Source organism: Macaca thibetana, chromosome 1, assembly GCF_024542745.1.
Source record: "Macaca thibetana thibetana isolate TM-01 chromosome 1, ASM2454274v1, whole genome shotgun sequence".
NCBI classification, from domain to species: domain Eukaryota; kingdom Metazoa; phylum Chordata; class Mammalia; order Primates; family Cercopithecidae; genus Macaca; species Macaca thibetana.
The window spans coordinates 96485101-96502394 of record NC_065578.1 but is presented as its reverse complement, the minus strand read 5'-3'; the positions used below and the strand labels follow the sequence as shown (position 1 = coordinate 96502394).

The 17294-nt window shown below is 35.8% G+C and overlaps 1 protein-coding gene across 4 annotated transcripts in view; it reads left to right on the top strand.

Annotated features, from left to right (window-relative positions):
• The window catches only part of DPYD (dihydropyrimidine dehydrogenase), an 861482-nt gene extending 849398 nt beyond the window's left edge, over positions 1-12084 (top strand). For all 4 annotated transcript variants that reach the window (XM_050807345.1, XM_050807361.1, XM_050807352.1 and 1 more), the window contains 2 exons: positions 7327-7467; positions 10646-12084. In XM_050807345.1, the coding sequence (XP_050663302.1) occupies positions 7327-7467; positions 10646-10816 (312 nt within the window). In that variant the 3' untranslated portion in view covers positions 10817-12084. The remainder of the gene's footprint in view (positions 1-7326; positions 7468-10645) is intronic.
• The last annotated feature ends 5210 nt before the right edge of the window (positions 12085-17294 follow it).

The window sequence follows — 17294 nt, the reverse complement described above, 5'->3', positions numbered from 1 at the left end:
TGGGACCCCGGGGACAGCCTGGCATCTGCATGATTCCCTTTTTATCAACACCATATCTTCATTTCCAATTCATGATAGCATAGCATTTACCATGCATATTGCCATATTATGAAGCTACCAATTCCATAAAGGAAGCAGAAAGAAAAAGATTCTGAGGAAGAAGAGGGTATCAAAAGTACTGGAAGGCTGATGGGGAAGAATGAGATAAAAGAAGAAAAAGAAACCTGGCCTCCTGCAATGAGTATAAAGATTTCCTTCTAAAAGATGAAGAAGGACCTTCTGAAGAAGCTCCTGACATATTCTACAGGTTCACCTGTGCTAGAGAAAAGAAAACACACAATGCCTCCTACAGGAGGCAGTTTCGATTCCTCGCCGAGAGAACTGAAGTGACAGTGTGCACATTTGGCCCAGTTAAATGAGAAACGTGCTTTATTCCCAGGCAGCATATAACAGAGACTTGAGAGTCTGCCAAGACTTATAAAGTCCCCGAATGCTTTCCACTTCTGTTGATATATATGAGAATGAATTCTCATTCTCTTTATGAAGCCAGGAATGTATCTCTAACGTCTTTGAATTTCTGGGTAGGAAAATGAATGGTTTAGGGGCACTAGTGATGTTTTCATGTCTTCTTCCTGCTGCTTCTAGTAAGAGATGGACTGCATCTCATAAGACTGGCAAGACAGTGTTGGCAGGACACCAGTCAGCCTGATCGAGTGCTTTATTATTTCAATTGAATTGTGAAAGGAAGGAGAAGAGTACCCAGATAAAACTGTAAGACCGTATTAGATACTATGGAGCATAAACAGGAGGGAACAGAAAGAAAAATAGTGGAGGACTTGCCCAGCAATTTCCAAAAGGTACCAGAGAAATGGGCAGGGAACAACGTTAATATTCTCAATTGTCCCCTGTACCAACAAATAGCAGATGAAAATTATCAAACTGAACTTTAAAAACTGAAGAGAATTTGGTAAAATAATCCCTTAAGTCTTATGGGGATTTGTAGAAATGTGATTCCTGACCAGATTATGGCATGGAAAGGTGTATCTTGTTTGGAATAAATAGGTCTGATGGAAGGGTTGGGGGAGAAGCAGTATCTATCAAAAAAGTATACATACGCATGGAAATTCACAAACCTGAGGGTAGAGCATGGAGGAAGCAGCTGCAGGAGAGTGAAATGAAAGAAAAACAGAAATGTTACCCTGGGACTGCATCAGAGCCCTTGTAACCAGATGGTTAATAGGGACAGGCAAGACAGAGGAGCGATGAAAGCCTTTGCAAACTTCAGATGGAAATCCCACTCCACTGAAGGCAAAACATCGGAAAAATTATTGAATTGCCTTGTTGGAAATTTAATCTCACAAAAGAGAGAGAAGCAATGAGGGGACTTGCTGCTTTGGCTTATTTCTGGCTGAAAATGTCTGTTTGAGGAAAATGGCAGCTAAAGTAATCTTCAAGGAAAGTAACCATTCCACGTTAACTTAGAGTTTATTAGGCCAATGAAAGGAAGTCTGAGCTTAGAAATGCAAGTATCCCACCTTTAGTAAACCTAATTTCAGGAAGTTCAGAGAAAACAATAGATATTATCTTATAGTCAGCAACTGTAACCTGAAGATGGATCAGGAAAAATGAGAAGCTGACAAGTACAGATTTGATGACATGATCACTACGTTTTCTAAGAAGTGAAAAAAAGGTTATGCATTTAGATAACTCAGTGTTTGGTGCTCATATGAGAAAAGACAGATCATATTACCAATGATGAAAATAAAAGGGTGGCATCAGGATTTAAAGATGGGTCAGAAGTGCTAAAGCCTCAAATGATCTGAGTTTGGAGAAAATATTAGGAAAAACAGAGATATATTTTGTCTATTAATACTCACTAGTTAGAGCAGGTGGTACACTGTTAAATTATAATTAGAGAGAACTGTTTCACTCCTATTATCTTTCTAGAATCCCGTAAACAATGTTATCAGAACTGAAAAGAGTAAATATATTTGAGAATTAAAACCTAAGATACCTAAGGATATTGTAAAAACACACTTACCTTCATTAAATGAATTTAAATCCAAAGTGTCTTGCAAGACATTACTACTTTAAAGCCTGAGCTCATCCCAGATAGAAAAAATACAGTGATCAGGGCCACAGATATGTACTGAACCAACTTTGCTCCCAGCCAGTCCTTACCCATCTGACTCTCTCACGAATAATCTCTCTCTCACCCAACCCTCTCTCACTACTTTAGTTCCAGGAGTCTCACTTGCTTCTATTCCATCTCTTGATTTACTTGCTTCTCTCACCCTTACTGGCCAATCTACTACTTCATTTTCTGGATCATACTTTGTCTCTGCCCTCTGTTCTCAGCATATTCAAGCTGAGTCCTTAGTTATTAGAGTTCTACCAAATTTAAACTCAAGATGTCTTTTTCTTACTCTACAGTACCTGTCTCTGCCTTCTGCTCAGAGGGCATATGTAGAATATCCACAATAAGGTGCCTGCTATATTTTAATTGCTTTTGTAAGAGATCACTGTACTACACTGATGAAAAAGAAATGTTGCTCCAGGTTCTTTACCAAAGAAAAAGGTGGATATGGTAGGGGTAGTAGGGAAAAGATGGAAACAAACCAGAAAGGTTGAGATTTAACGGCAAAGGAATCCTACAAAGGTCATTCAGCTTTTGATTTGGGATCATTAGTAAAGGAAGAAGTTAAAAATCAGCATAAATTCAGTAAGAGCAAACTAAATTATCTCATTTTTCTATTTTGAAAGATTTATTAGGCAAGAAGTGAATATACCATAAAAAGATACAACATTGGTAATGGTACAGATAAGGAAATAGTTAAATGATTAAATAGCTACATCCAAATAATGTAAATATTGAATGTTTTCAATATTTAGAAGTCATAACGACTGCCCACAGCATGCTGTCCTGGGTCCTGATTTTTGAAGGACACTTATTTGCAGAAATTGTGCAAAGTGCAGATGGTCCTGACTTACAATGGTTTTTTTTTTTTTTTTTTTTTTTTTTTTTTTGACTTTACAATGGTTCATCTTATGAACTTACAATGGTTCATCGTATGATTTTTTTTTTTTTTTTTACTTTACGATAGTGTGACTTACAATGGTTCATCTTATGACTTTTTTTTACTTTAAGATAGGGCGAGAGCCATAGGCATGCAATAGAAAGTGATATGATACATGCTAATCAAATATGAAGACTTGAAGCTAGAAAGAACAGCTGACATGCCAGATAATCACAATTTGAAAATAATTCCATCAGCTATTAAAAATAGGCCAAAACTAATAAATTAATATTAGTCATAATAAATTCAGAATGAAACATCAGGGATGGAATCAGGGCTGTCTACTTCCTCACTCTTTGGCCTTAAACTTTTATATCAAACAGAAACATTGACTAGTCTATTAAAAAAAAAAAAAAAGAAAACTTGGCTGGGTGCTGTCTGTGGCTCATGCCTGTAATCCCAGCACTTTGGGAGGCCAAGGCGGGTGGACACAAGGTCAGGAGTTTGAGACCAGCCTGGCCAATATGGTGAAACCCGGCTCTACTGAAAATAAAAATTAGCCGGGTGTGGTGGCCTGCGCCTGTAGCCCCAACTACTTGGGAGGCTGAGGGAGGAGAATCGCTTGAACTCAGGAGGTGGAGCTTGCAGTGAGCCAAGATCACACCACTGCACTCCAGTCTGGGCAACAGAGCGAGACTCCGTCTCAAAAAAAACAAAACAACAACAACTTTTAATTATTTCAAACAAGTAATAAATTGATAATAATGTGATCTTGGAATTCTGTAGTACTTTGCAACGTCAGTTCCTTGAACACCTAGATTAAAATTAAATGTTATCATCTATAATTTAAAAGATTTAACATAGCTTTCTCCACATACATATCTACATATAAACATTTCCACTAATCCAGGATGGCTACAACATACTGCTGAACCTTTGTACATCCAAATGGATGTAATCATGAATTGGAATGATAAATATGGGTTCTCTGATCTCCACAAATGGGTGTCCAAGAGGGACTGGAGACTACCCATATGTGATTTACTGATTTTATGCATGTTTCAGCCAACTCCAGATTCCAAGATGTCTACTCAAGGGTGTTCATAAGCTGGTAGTACTACCTGGAGGCTTTGGGATTAAAACAAATGTCCACATTCTTAGCCACCTGGAATAATTTTTTTTTGCTACTCTTTCCCAAAATGATTTAAAATAGTTGTCACTATTTTGTGCTCTTCCAGATGAAGAAATAAATATAATTTTCTTTAAAAATTGCAATTAATAAGGGATGAATTGTTAACACCATGTGCTAATAACTTCTAGAGGCTCCACAATGGTTTGACATTAAACAATGATGTTTTAATAAATGACAAAAGCATATCTCCGATATAGAGGAAAAGGCATATTTAATGTACACAGAATGTGGACTTGCTCCACATAAAATTTCTAAAGTGTATACAGTGTTTCTTTTGAAGAAGGCTTATACACTTGTTGACTGCCTAGGGAGTTTCTTGTACAATCGTCTTTTGAATACTTATTGATGATTTTAGTCATCATGATCTGATTCAGTGAAACAATTCTTTAGGTTGATTTATTTACTAGGTTTAAAAAATTATTTTCGATCACATATAAATGGCCTTTTACAGCCAGACAGTGACCTCTTGAATTTATTATTTTAAAATAGTACGGGGAAATATTACACATATCCAGATACTTTGACTATGATTATTTTGTATTTAAAATACTCATATCAATAAAAATGTTCAGTAAAGTAGCTATTACTTCATCCCACTATGTACCTACTACCATATTATATGTTTAGTGTATAGATACATAAAATTTGTATTTATTTTACAAATATTTGAGTACCCGTTGTGTTTCAGTGATCTCCAGAAACACGATACACCACATGAGATACAAAGATGAATAAAACCTACTAAGAGACCACAACATAGGAGGCTAAATGTAGAAAATATCCATAACATGCATTAGAATTTGCTAAATAGAGACTAACAAATGAGTCAGCATAGCAGAGTGCTGATGATCATGGTATTTAAAGTCAGGCAACACTGGTTCTGAATCCCTGCTTCATCATTTACTTAATTATATACTTTAAATCTCAGTCACATCATCAACTATTAAATGCATGAGGTTTAAGTGAGAAAATGTGTAAAAAATATGGCACTGGCCTGAAATATATTAAGGACTCAAAAGTTATCTGCTGTCATTAGTTCCACATAATAGATATAATACCATAGGCCATCAAAAAAATTTTTTAAGAAAGAGGATGTGGAGGAGAGAGGGCAAGGAAGGGAGGAAAAGGGGAATAGGTGAGAAAGAAGAGAGAGAAAGAGGAAGAAAGAGAGATCACATCCTCACATTTGGTTAGGAAAGAAGAAGGAAGGATTAAGGAAATCTTCATGAAGTAGTGGCATTTGAGATGTCTTTGAGGGATGCTTAGGATTTTGCAAAGTGGAGTTAGGAATGAAAGGTATTTTAGACAGGGGACTTAACCTAATGTTCGACCTCAGATGGGTCAGTTGAAAAGTGTGTCCTCCAGTGTAGCTGAAGTGCATGGTGTTTGAAACTGAGAAATAAGACAGAAAAAGACATGTTTGCAGAAAGCCTTAAATGCCAGTGTGGTAAGCCTGTGCCTAATTCAACAGATTTTTGAATAAGGTAGTAAGAAATTTAGTCTGTGTCTTACATTCTAGATTAAGGTGGCGGCATTGCACAGGGTAGAATGGGAAAGGAAGAATGTGAGGATGAAACTTATCAAGTAGTCTCTTACAATTGCATCAAAAATAATGAGAAATTCATTAATAACGTTTAAAGATGGCAGTAAACATGGAAAGGATTCAAAAGATATTGCACATCCAGAACCTGGACTTGATGACAAATAGGAGATACTGGAGCAAGTTGTGTAGTGAAATTCCAAGACTCCATGATTGGAAAAATCCTAACACTATTCACAAAACTAAAGAAATACAAAGGAAGACCCAGTTCATGTTGTTGATGATAAGTTCAGTGAGTAGAGAATTTGAAGTACCAATCTCTAATGACAATGCTCATTATGCAGCTGATAAATGTAGATCTTGAGTTTATGGAAGCATTTCAAAATGGAGATATTGATTTGGATATCAAGTGCCCACCTACAAACAGACTGCAGTGTAGTTGAAATTATGACTTCAACGCATTATAAAGAAAATAGGGAAGACAATATTGGAAGTTTTCCAGCATCTTATCACTTGAGAGATACACAAAGGAACTGTATAAAAATGTAAACTTTGTCTCAGTTTGAAATTCCATTATAATGAGTATATTGTAATTTAGAGATCAAATAGAAAAAAAAAGTAAAGAAGAGTAAGCAAGATTATAAAAAGAAGGGCAGAAAATGCAATGCCAAAGAGAATATGGAAAGATGATTTTAAGTAAGAGTCAAACCTCCTTGAACATGGACCTTGAATTCAAAGAAGATTCTCATGTTAATAGTTAAAAACAAAAGCAAAAATCTTGACAGCATGCTAATTTGACATTGCTACGTTCTTTTGTTTTGTTTTATGAAGCAAAGTGTTTCTTATCGTTGATGAAACATATTCTGTGCTTAACATATTAAGCACACTCCCAATTAGTATGAAGAACAAAGCAATGTGTAACCACATGAAAGATCTTCAATGGTGAATGAAGAAAATTCCAGTTCTTTAAAAGTAAAAGAGCATCTGACTTAACTATTGGATCAACCTAATCAATTAACATAAATTAGAATTTTTAAATAGTGTTATATACTCTTCAAGACATGACAGGTGAGTATTCTATCAAAGCACTTTTTAAATTAAAATCTAAAATCCACATACAGTGAAATAAATGCATAACATTCACACTCGTATTCCCTTCATTATAAGCAGTCTAATTTTCTAGCATAGTGTATTACCCTTTGTCACTTTGCATTACTTTTTAGTCCTTCAAGGTCCAAGAATGAAAAAAAGTAAGCCATAACAACTCAAACAGGTGTCATTTATTCTTTCTGTCCACAGAAATGCTGTTTTCAATTATCCAGTCAAAAACCTATTGAATGCAGTTAATTAGGTCTCGTATTTCTAAGCTAGGCATGCATATTGCCCATCTTTCAGAATACAAACATCTAAGCTATAATTATCATAAAAAGCTTATCTATGAGAAATATGCTATCCAAAGTCTCCCAAGTTAATATAATGCAACATTGTATAAAAACAGGAAAATGCTGAGTGATATTAATTATTACATGAAAATGTTTTAAAATGAGCTTGCTAAGTAATTCAGTGGCTATTTTTAGGATGTAATAGGAAAAGCACTGCAGTACCTTGGAACATTTGGTGAATTGAGCAACGTAGAGCAAGTTGTGGCTATGATCGATGAAGAAATGTGTATTAACTGTGGTAAATGCTACATGACCTGTAATGATTCGGGCTACCAGGTAAGAATCCTGCTGGAATTAGCATGCTATGAGACATGTTTCTTCCGGTTTTTGTGGCAGAAAGCATTTTCTGTTGCTAAGTGTGAAATTTAAACCGGTGGTGCCAAATATTGCTCTTCTGCAACAGTACGTCTTTCTGTCCTGTCACCCTTGTACTATGGTCTTTTTTTAAAAGGAAAGTTGTAATTTTTACTAACTATGCCAGCATTTAATGCACAGAATTATTTTTATATCATTTCATCACCCACAACATTAGAGAGAAAAATCCAACTGAAAAGAGAAATGCACACAAAATTATGAATACTAGGAAAGCATTATGCTTTAACACAGAAGAAAGGGAAAAGAATGACCATTTATGGCCATTACTCTGAAAGGCTATGATTCCTTTTGCCAAAAGAGAGTTCTCTTCCATTCAGTATTGATTAGGCTTTTACTACAGTCAGAAAGAAGCACGTTCCCACCAACTAGTTGTGTAAGTTGGTCCCAGGAATTCCTGTGAAGCTAGAAAAGCCAAGGAGATGTATTCTTCCCTCATGAAGAGAGCCATAGCTACTTTCCAGCTCCTCAGTCCTCAGCAGAGCGTCTACCATGGAGGGAAAAAAACAAGAAAAGAAAAGAAATTGGGGATTTGACTCCTTCTAGTGGGTTATTCTCTTGAAAACACATTCTGTGAATTTCTCTTTGACTTATAATTTGCTTCTTCATTTACTTCCTATATATTTATAACCTGCTGGTTTTTAAAGAGTTTGGCACAACTATGACTTTTAACTAGTTGAATTTTAGAAATGGATGAAAAAAATGATCATAACAATGCTTTTAAACATAAGTTTCTTCTCAAAACCCTGACTTATTGTGAAAGTAAAAGAATTTCTTATGATAAAGAGTTTGGAGAAAGACAATTTTAAAGTTTTGGAAAACTACTAAACTGTTCAAAGTTGCTAAAAACTATACAATATTATTTTCATTGTATTTTTCAAGCTATAAGTAAAAACAGATCTTTTTAAGAAATGATCAATGGAATGTTCTAAATTCATAATGAAATGTCCCCATTTTAAAAAAGACAAGTTTATGTACCTTATTCAACTGAGGGGCAGATCCCATACTGCTCATGGTGGTATTTTGCATATTCTTATGACAGACATATTTTAATTTTTAAAAAACTATTAATTTTTCTTCCTAGTTTCCCAGTTCTGCACCAAATTTTTACTCAATTCATCACTTTTTTTCTAGCTAACAGGTGTCTTAACAGTTGTTTTAAAAGTGCTAACCATATCACATTTACTTTCATGTCATCTTTCTAATTAACCAATCAGAGATCAATCAGAAAGTCCTATAACTATCATAGCATCAGCTCTCTAATGTCTTAAATCTTAGAACTTATGGCTCCCACCGTGGAATTCTAGACTTGGTACAACTTTAGTAAAAACCTTCTTAGTAATAAGAAAGAAAATCACAATTATGGATGTTAAAAGACTTAGAAAGTTCTTTGATTCTTCTGTCTCAGAAGATAAAAATAGAAAACCAAAATTTTTAATTGAACATAAAGTTTTATATGTTTGCAGATTTTCAAACTGTATTTCTAAGCATTAGTCTTAATTTTTATCAGTTACTTCATTGAGTTTCCATTTATATGAAAGAGTACATAAGAAAGAGAAATCGTTTTTACTCATCCAAACAGTACCTTAAAATGTTGTTTTACAAAACCTAACACCAATTTGTGTGGACAAATATTCTTATGACTTGCTATAGCTATAGTTCTTATTGAAATATATGTTTATTTCCTTAAAGATCAGACTTTTAAAAAATATTAAGCAACTATCATGCTACTGTGAAAATATTATTTTCATTTATGTGTGCATAAAAGAGGAAAAAATATAGTTGCATGTAGCTTCATTTGGAGGAGGGAATTTTTTAAACAACTATATATATATTATATATATATATATACACACACATACATATATAATTGAATTACAACATTAGAGAATGAGACAGGAAAAAAATCAGAATAATGCAATTACTTGAAAATGTAAGATTTGTAGACCTGGCCTCAAGGGGTACCTTGGGGGTGGAGAGACACTTAATGTCCCTTATAATTTCCTCAGCCCCAACTTAGTCACTTCAAAGTAGTACACAGTCTGAGTAAAACTCTTGTTGTTTTTTTTTTTTTTTGCAAGTGAGACTGCCGGGCAAGTTTCCTAAATCCCCTCCAACACCATGATCCACCCCTACATAGCTGCCCTGAAATCTGTCCTAGATAGAAATTCTGTAACTTCCGCTGAGGTCTTACATGTCGTTTTTCACTATTGAAATGTGTCTCTTTAATGGGAAAATAATCATCATATCTTTTTTTAAAAAAATCTCAATCCTGAATTTCACACTAGGTATTTTTAATTGCTTATTCTACATTGCTTCATGGAAAGAAAGAGAGAGGAAGGAAGTGAGGAAGAGAGGGAGGGAATAGAGGAAGACGGGGGAAGGAATATTGTAAAATTTCTCAAAATCCTAAGCCGTTTCAGAGCTGGAGGCCTGGCTGTGGTAATCTGGGCTCAGTAGTGTCAGGGCCAGGACTGGACACCAGTTTTCCTGGCTCTCCATTCAGTGCTTTTTCCCCTTCGTGGTGGACAATGACTAGTCAGCTTGGAAATCTTCAAAACTCAAAGCTGACTGTTAAGCTAATTTTTTTCTGCTGCTTTCTTCTAAGAACTACATGCATTATTTGAAATCCAAACAAATGTATTCATTGCCTCAGAATCTGACAGTAACACTTTTCCGCTGTCAAGAACAAAGAGTGTGAAGAGGAAGAGGAGGACGTGTGAAAGTCCCCCAAAATCCACAGGTAGAAGACGCCCCATCCTGGTAGAACTGGAAAGACCCGAACGTTGCACAGAACAAAGAAAACTAGAGAGTGACTATGTTATGACATATTTTCCTCACACAATGAAGAAAAATACCCCTAAGGAATTTTAAACATTGCGTTTTTAATTGAAAAGGATTTCTTTTCTGGCTCTTTTTTTGCTCCTCTGTCAGCTCAACTGTTGCTATAGTTGCACCACAGAGCTGGACGTCGTTGTCTCAGTGCAGCTCCACTGCGGCAGAGAAAAATGTTGATGCTAAAATGGGGACATTCTTGACCTTTGTGGTCAGTGACATCAATACCCTCTACTTCTGTTTGCAGGCTATACGGTTTGATCCAGAAACCCACCTGCCCACCATTACTGACACTTGTACAGGCTGTACTCTGTGTCTCAGTGTCTGCCCTATTGTCGACTGCATCAAAATGGTTTCCAGGACAACACCTTATGAACCAAAGAGAGGCGTACCCTTATCTGTGGATCCGGTGTGTTAAGGTGATTTGTGAAACAGTTGCCGTGAACTTCCATGTCACCTACATACGCTGATCTTTTAAAATCATGATCCTTGTGTTCAGCTCTTTCCAAATTAAAACAAATATATATTTTCTAAATAAAAATATGTAATTTCAAAATACATCTGTAAGTGTAAAAAATGTCTCATGTCAATGACCATTCAATTAATGGTCATAAAATAGAATAATTCTTTTCTGAGGCTAGTATTTAAATAACTGTGGCAGTTAATTGGATGTTCACCGCCAGTTGTCTTATGTGAAAAATTAACTTTTTTGTGGCAATTAGTGTGACAATTTCCAAATTGCCCTATGCTGTGCTCCATGTTTGACTTCTAATTGTAAATGAAATTAAGCATTTTGAAACAAAGTACACTTTAGCATACAAGAAAATCTATCCAAGGAAACATTTTATCATTAAAAATTACCTTTAATTTTAATGCTGTTTCTAGGAAAATGTTATTAGCTCCATAAAGTACAAAGGAAGAAAGTTAAAAAATTATTTGCTATGACAGGAAAAGAAAGCCTCAGATTGGGTTTGTAGAACTTTATTAAGTAAAATCTCCTTCGCTGAAATTGCTTCTTTTTGGTGTTGGATAGAGGATGGTGAGAATATTCACTAACTAAATACCATTCACTACTCATGCGTGAGATGGGTGTCCAAACTCATCCTCTTTCAATGGCATTTCTCTTTAAACTATGTTCCTAACAAAATGAGATTATAGGATAGAGCCTGGTGAAAGCCACTCTTTTGCTGTGCGCACACCTGCCCTGACTGGTTTTAATAGTCACCTTCATGATTATAGCGACTAATGTTTGAACAAAGCCCAAAGTATGCAATGCTGAATCATGTGCTTCATTATTCAAGAATGAAAAATATAATATTGGTAATATATATTAAATGTGCCAAATCAGTTTGACTACTCTCTATTTTAGTGTTTATGTTTAATTTCAAAAGTAATGGAATAAAAAAGAAATATATTTTCTGTTATTATTAGATAGCATTTTTGTATTTCTCTATTTTCGTAATCAGTAAATAGTGTCATATAAATTCATTTGTCTCCTCTTCATGGCATACTTCAATATGAATCTATAAGTAGTAAATCAGAAAGTAACAATCTATGGCTTATTTCTATGACAAATTCAAGAGCTGGAAAAATAAATGTTTGATTATGCACTTTTAGAGATGCATAGTTGCCACAAAACCTGTGTGATTGAATAATGTCAAATAAAATATCATAAAGCATTTTAAACATGGTCTTTTGCTGCCTCTTTTGCAAATGCAATTTCATATAAACCATTTTGATTTTGAAATAGAGCAGTTTTGGGTTAGTCCTATAGAGCATTCCATCCAAATATAAAACCCATGATAGTTTAAGTAAAATGAGGGTGAAGGCAGTGTAATTACTCAAATGTTTCACTTCCTGTCCTTCTTACCCAGCTTTACCTACTGAATTAGATTTTACTCTGCCAAAAGGCATCTTTTACTGGGAACAGGCCAGGATTCTTGCAATGGCCCATGGGCAGGGACAAATGGAAAGTGGAAGCCTGTCTGCCTGCCTGAAAGTGCCAGTCTCACTATAGGAAGTACACATCTCACTTAATATTACTGCTTAGATAGTTATGTGATATTATTGACTCATATAAACTGACTCTCTTTGCATTCTTGTCATGGTGGGGGATTTTAACTTTTGGAGTTGGCAACACTTAGAAAACAGTTCCAGTAATCTAGAAAAGAGATTTACCAGGGGTACGTGGATGCCATAATGTCTTACCCCCTACCTCAATCTGATGAGAGTTTTTCACTCTGGGAGTTTAGTAGCCTTCTGGGAATATTATGAAAGATATCCCATGCATGTACACACCTGAATCCTCTTCAAGATACTGAATGCCAAATGCCAGGCAGAAATTTCCTTGATTGAGATTAAAGAAATAATTGTGACCTTTGCATTTTTTTCTGAGAAAGAAAGGGCAAAATGCTTTAGCTGTTTTCTTTAACTACTTTGGGGAACTACAAGTGACCAGTGTTAGGCCATGGCAATCCATGATTTTATACAAGTTTCTTCCTTACACACATTTCTTTCTGTTGTATTCACTTTCTACTTCATACCAAGAAGTGTTTCTTATCCATGTTGTTTGTAGAAAACATAACTCAATTTTACATGTGTTGTTTACAGAGAGACTCAGAATAAGGAAGAATGAAAACCATATTATTCCCATCCAGCAAGACACCAGGAGCCATTGACCCTAGCACACACATTCTCATGGCACTTTACCTGCAGACATGACTGGGGACATAAGACCAGACCAGAGAGTGTGGTTAGTGAGCACTTCCTAACGAATGTCTGAGAAGCTGTACTAAATGTTCTACATATATGATAATTAATTGTATGTGTCAGCTTGGCTGGGCCGCAGTACCCAGACACTTGATCAAGCATTATTCTTCATGTTTCTGTGAGGGTGTGTGTTTTGGGGTTAGATTTACGTGTAAATTAGTGAACTCTGAGTAAAGTAAATTGCCCTCCATAATGTGGGTGGGCCTTATCCAACCATTGGAAGGCCTGGCTAGAACAAAGGCTGACCTCCCTCCATCAGGAAGGAATTCTTCAGCAGACTGCCTTCAGCCTTCATCTACAACACTGGCTCTTTCTGGTTGTATATCAGACTGCCTTTGGACTTGAACTATAGCTCTTTTCTAAGAGGCCAGCTTGCAGGCCTCCCCTATCAAAGTTGGGACTCATCAAGCTTCCAAACTTATGTGTGTTCATTCCTTAAAATAATAAATGAATTTTTAAACTAACTAAATAAATAAAATGTATCAGTCATGTTTCTCTGGACAATCATAACTAATACAACATGACTAATACTATTATATTTGAATGTCGTAAGGATCACAGGTAAGTGCTATTTTTTTTTCCATTTAAAAATGAAGACATAGGGGCTTAAAGAGTCTAACTTGTTCCAGGTCATATAACTGTTTAGATATGTTTGTAGATGCCCTTGGTTATGTCTTAATATGCTACGTGCCTTCATTCTTTTGTTCAACGAACCATTTATTCATTCAACAAATATTTATGAAGCAACTGTTATACAATGAACCAAGCACTGGACTAAGGACTGAGGATGTGAACTCGAATGATGAATGCTCCTTGTCTTAATCTGTTAAGACTGCTATAACAAATTATCATAAATTATGTAGCTTATAAACAGCAAAAAAAACAAACGAACAACAACAACAACAAATATGTCTCACAGTTCCAGAGGCTGGGAATTCCAAGATCAAGTTGCCAGTAGATTTGAGGTCTGGTGAGGGCCTGCTTTATGGTACAGAGATTGGACCTTATGGCTGTGTCCTCACATGGTAGAGGGGTGAACAGGCTCCCTTGGGCCTATTTATGAGGGCACTAATCTCATTAAGGAGGGTTCCACCCTCATGATTTAATCACCTCTCAAAAGCTCCACCTCTTAATACTATCACCTTGGATATTGAAATTTCAGCATATGAATTTTGAGGAGACACAGACATTCAGACCATGGCACTCCCTAGCTTCAAGGTGCTTAATGTACAGGGGAAATAGTATGTAACATGTGTTGAATGCTAGGAAAGCAATCCCGAGAGCAGGGACATCAAAGGCATACTCTCTTAACCAAGTGACAAGCCAAGTTTTGAGTTCATAAAGGAATTTCCTAAATAGGTAACAAGAGAAGGACACCTCAAGCAGTGAAAACAAGAGAGAGCACAGAGATTTGAAAAGTCTGGAATGTTCGGAAAACCACAAAAGCTTGACTTAGCTGGGACAAAAGGAACATGTGGTTGGAAGTAAGGCGGAGACAGAGAGACAGGTTTGGATCACACTAGAATCCCTCAGGAAATCAGAATCAGCACTTTGTTCACTCATTCAAAAATATTAAGTATCTTCCTTATGCCAAGCACTTCCTAGTTGATAGTGATTCAACTATGGACAAGACAAACGTGTCTCCTGCCTTACTGGGAGTGCATCTTAGTGGATGATACAAAAATCAAGCAAATAAATTAACTGCAAACTATGGTAAGTGCTCTGACAGTAACAACAACTCCTGAGATGGAGCGGAGGAAGGCACTTACTCCTCCTAGCATGGGCAGGTAAGTCCTGATGGATGGGAAGGAACCAATCACGTGAAAAATAGAGAGTGTGTTCCAGAGATGAAACAGCAATTTTAAAGGTCAAGAGATTGGAGAGCCTGAGTTACTTAAATGACTACAAAGGTAAACTGAGGTAGGATAGTAAAAGACAATAGTTAAAATCTATAGGAACCATGAACCAGAAGCAATCTGCAAGATGTTCCTTGAGATGTTTCCCCGTCTCCCACTCTGACTGGTGTTATCACCTTTTCTGTACAGTTAATGCCGACATCTATACCTTTAAGTTAGACTTCTGAGTACCTGAGCACTTGCTGTATTTAAATATTTTTAGCTTAATTCCAATATCAAAATAGTTATTTCCCTACTTTTTCTGTTCCATACCCACATCCATTTAGTTACCATGTCTAACAATTTTACCTCTAAAACATCTCCTAAGGCTTTCTCCAGTTTTCCATTGTACACACTGCCATGATTCATTCTTCCATTATGCATTATCCAGCTCTTGTAGTAATATCTCACTCGCACTCATGCCAGCACTCTCCTAGATTGCTTGCCAACATGCATATCCTATCATATTTCTCCATGTTATAAAACCCTCGAGATTTCTCCATGTTTTAACAAATTAAAATGAAATTCAAGATCCTCCTAGGAAGGCCTCTCACTACTATTCCAACTATATGTGACCTTTCTTACCCCCAAAGTTTGAGGATTAGTATCTACTTGGAGTTTGATACCCTGCTTCCACTTAATTGCTTGTCACCTCAGACATCCAAACCTCAACTTCCTAATCTGTAAAGTGGGTATTAAAATAGTTTGTACCACCTAAGGTTAAGGTTATTGTGCAGATAAAATGAAAATAGTGACTCTCAATGAATAAGTATTCAATTACTATTTTTCTTATTTAAAAACATCCTATAGTGAAACACTTTAAAAAAATGTTTTGAATATATTTCATATTTTGTCCCATGTATTTTTAAGATTAAAAATGTTCATACTGGGATTATTTGTAAATCTTAACGGCTCCTTCATTAATAATGAGTTAAATACAATTTTTAATATGTATTCAGTTAAAAAATGTTTATATCAGAACTCATCTAATCAAATTATACTTTATAACAAATAGATAGTTTCAATAATAAGAAAACAGTAACTAAGATGTTATATTGTCCTATGACACCATCACAAGTTTATCTTATAAAATACTTATGGTAGAGCTTTGTCCACACAATGAAATGGCTTAAAATGTTATGCTAACTTTGTATAATGTCAAGAAATAAATTACTTGTAGATACTTGAGAATTTTTATATAAATCCTATGTTTATAATGCAGAAAAAAAAATCTTCTAGCTTTGTTTTAAAACTTCATTGACCAAAAAAAAAATGCCGAAATTGAAATGTAATGAAACAGCTCATTTAACTGCACAGAAATGTAGTCAGGTAGAGATTATTAGCCCCATTTCACAGATGAAAAAACAAGGCTTAGGAATTTCTGTGATTTTCCCAAGACCATACATTGCCAAGGGCAGAGTTTATACTTAAACCTGTTACTACAATCACTCACTATACAGTCCACAGTACATGATCCCTGTCTTCACTGGAGTCTCTTAAAACTTCCTACTAATATGAAAATAGTTATTCACCTTACACACAGGAGAGTAGAATCCATATCTGTCACTTGCTGACCTTGGATACATTAACTACAGTGCTCAGGCTCAATTTCCTCATCTATAAAATGGAGAAGATAATAGCCATACACTTAATAAGTTAGATATAATTACTGTTGTTCAGGAGCATAGAAATTTCAAATACAATTTTAAAAGATAAAGGCCACTAACTAAAATCTACATTTGCTAGACTCAAAGTCAGATGGTCATAGTAGTAACTGATAGTATGACTTCCTAGACTAACATTTGTAATGGCAATCTGGAAAAAAAAGATTTTCATTCCATGAAAAAAAGATTTTCATTCCATGCAATGACAAGATCAAGACTTTTTCTAAGAGTAAGTTAACTGGCCAGGCGCGGTGGCTCACACTTGTAATCCTAGCGCTTTGGGAGGCCGAGGCGAGTGGATCACGAGGTCAGGCACTCGAGGCCAGCCTGGCCAACATAGTGAAACCCCATCTCTACTAAAAATACAAAAATTAGCTGGGCGTGGTGGCACATGCCTGTAATCCCAACTACCTGGGAGGCTGAGACAAGAGAATTGCTTCAACCTGGGAGGCGGAGATTGCAGCGAGCCAAGATTGAGCCACTGCACTCCAGCTTGGGCAACAGAGTGAGACTCTGCTTCAAAAAAAAAAAAAAAAAAAGCGAGTAAGTTAACCAATTCTGTCAAAAA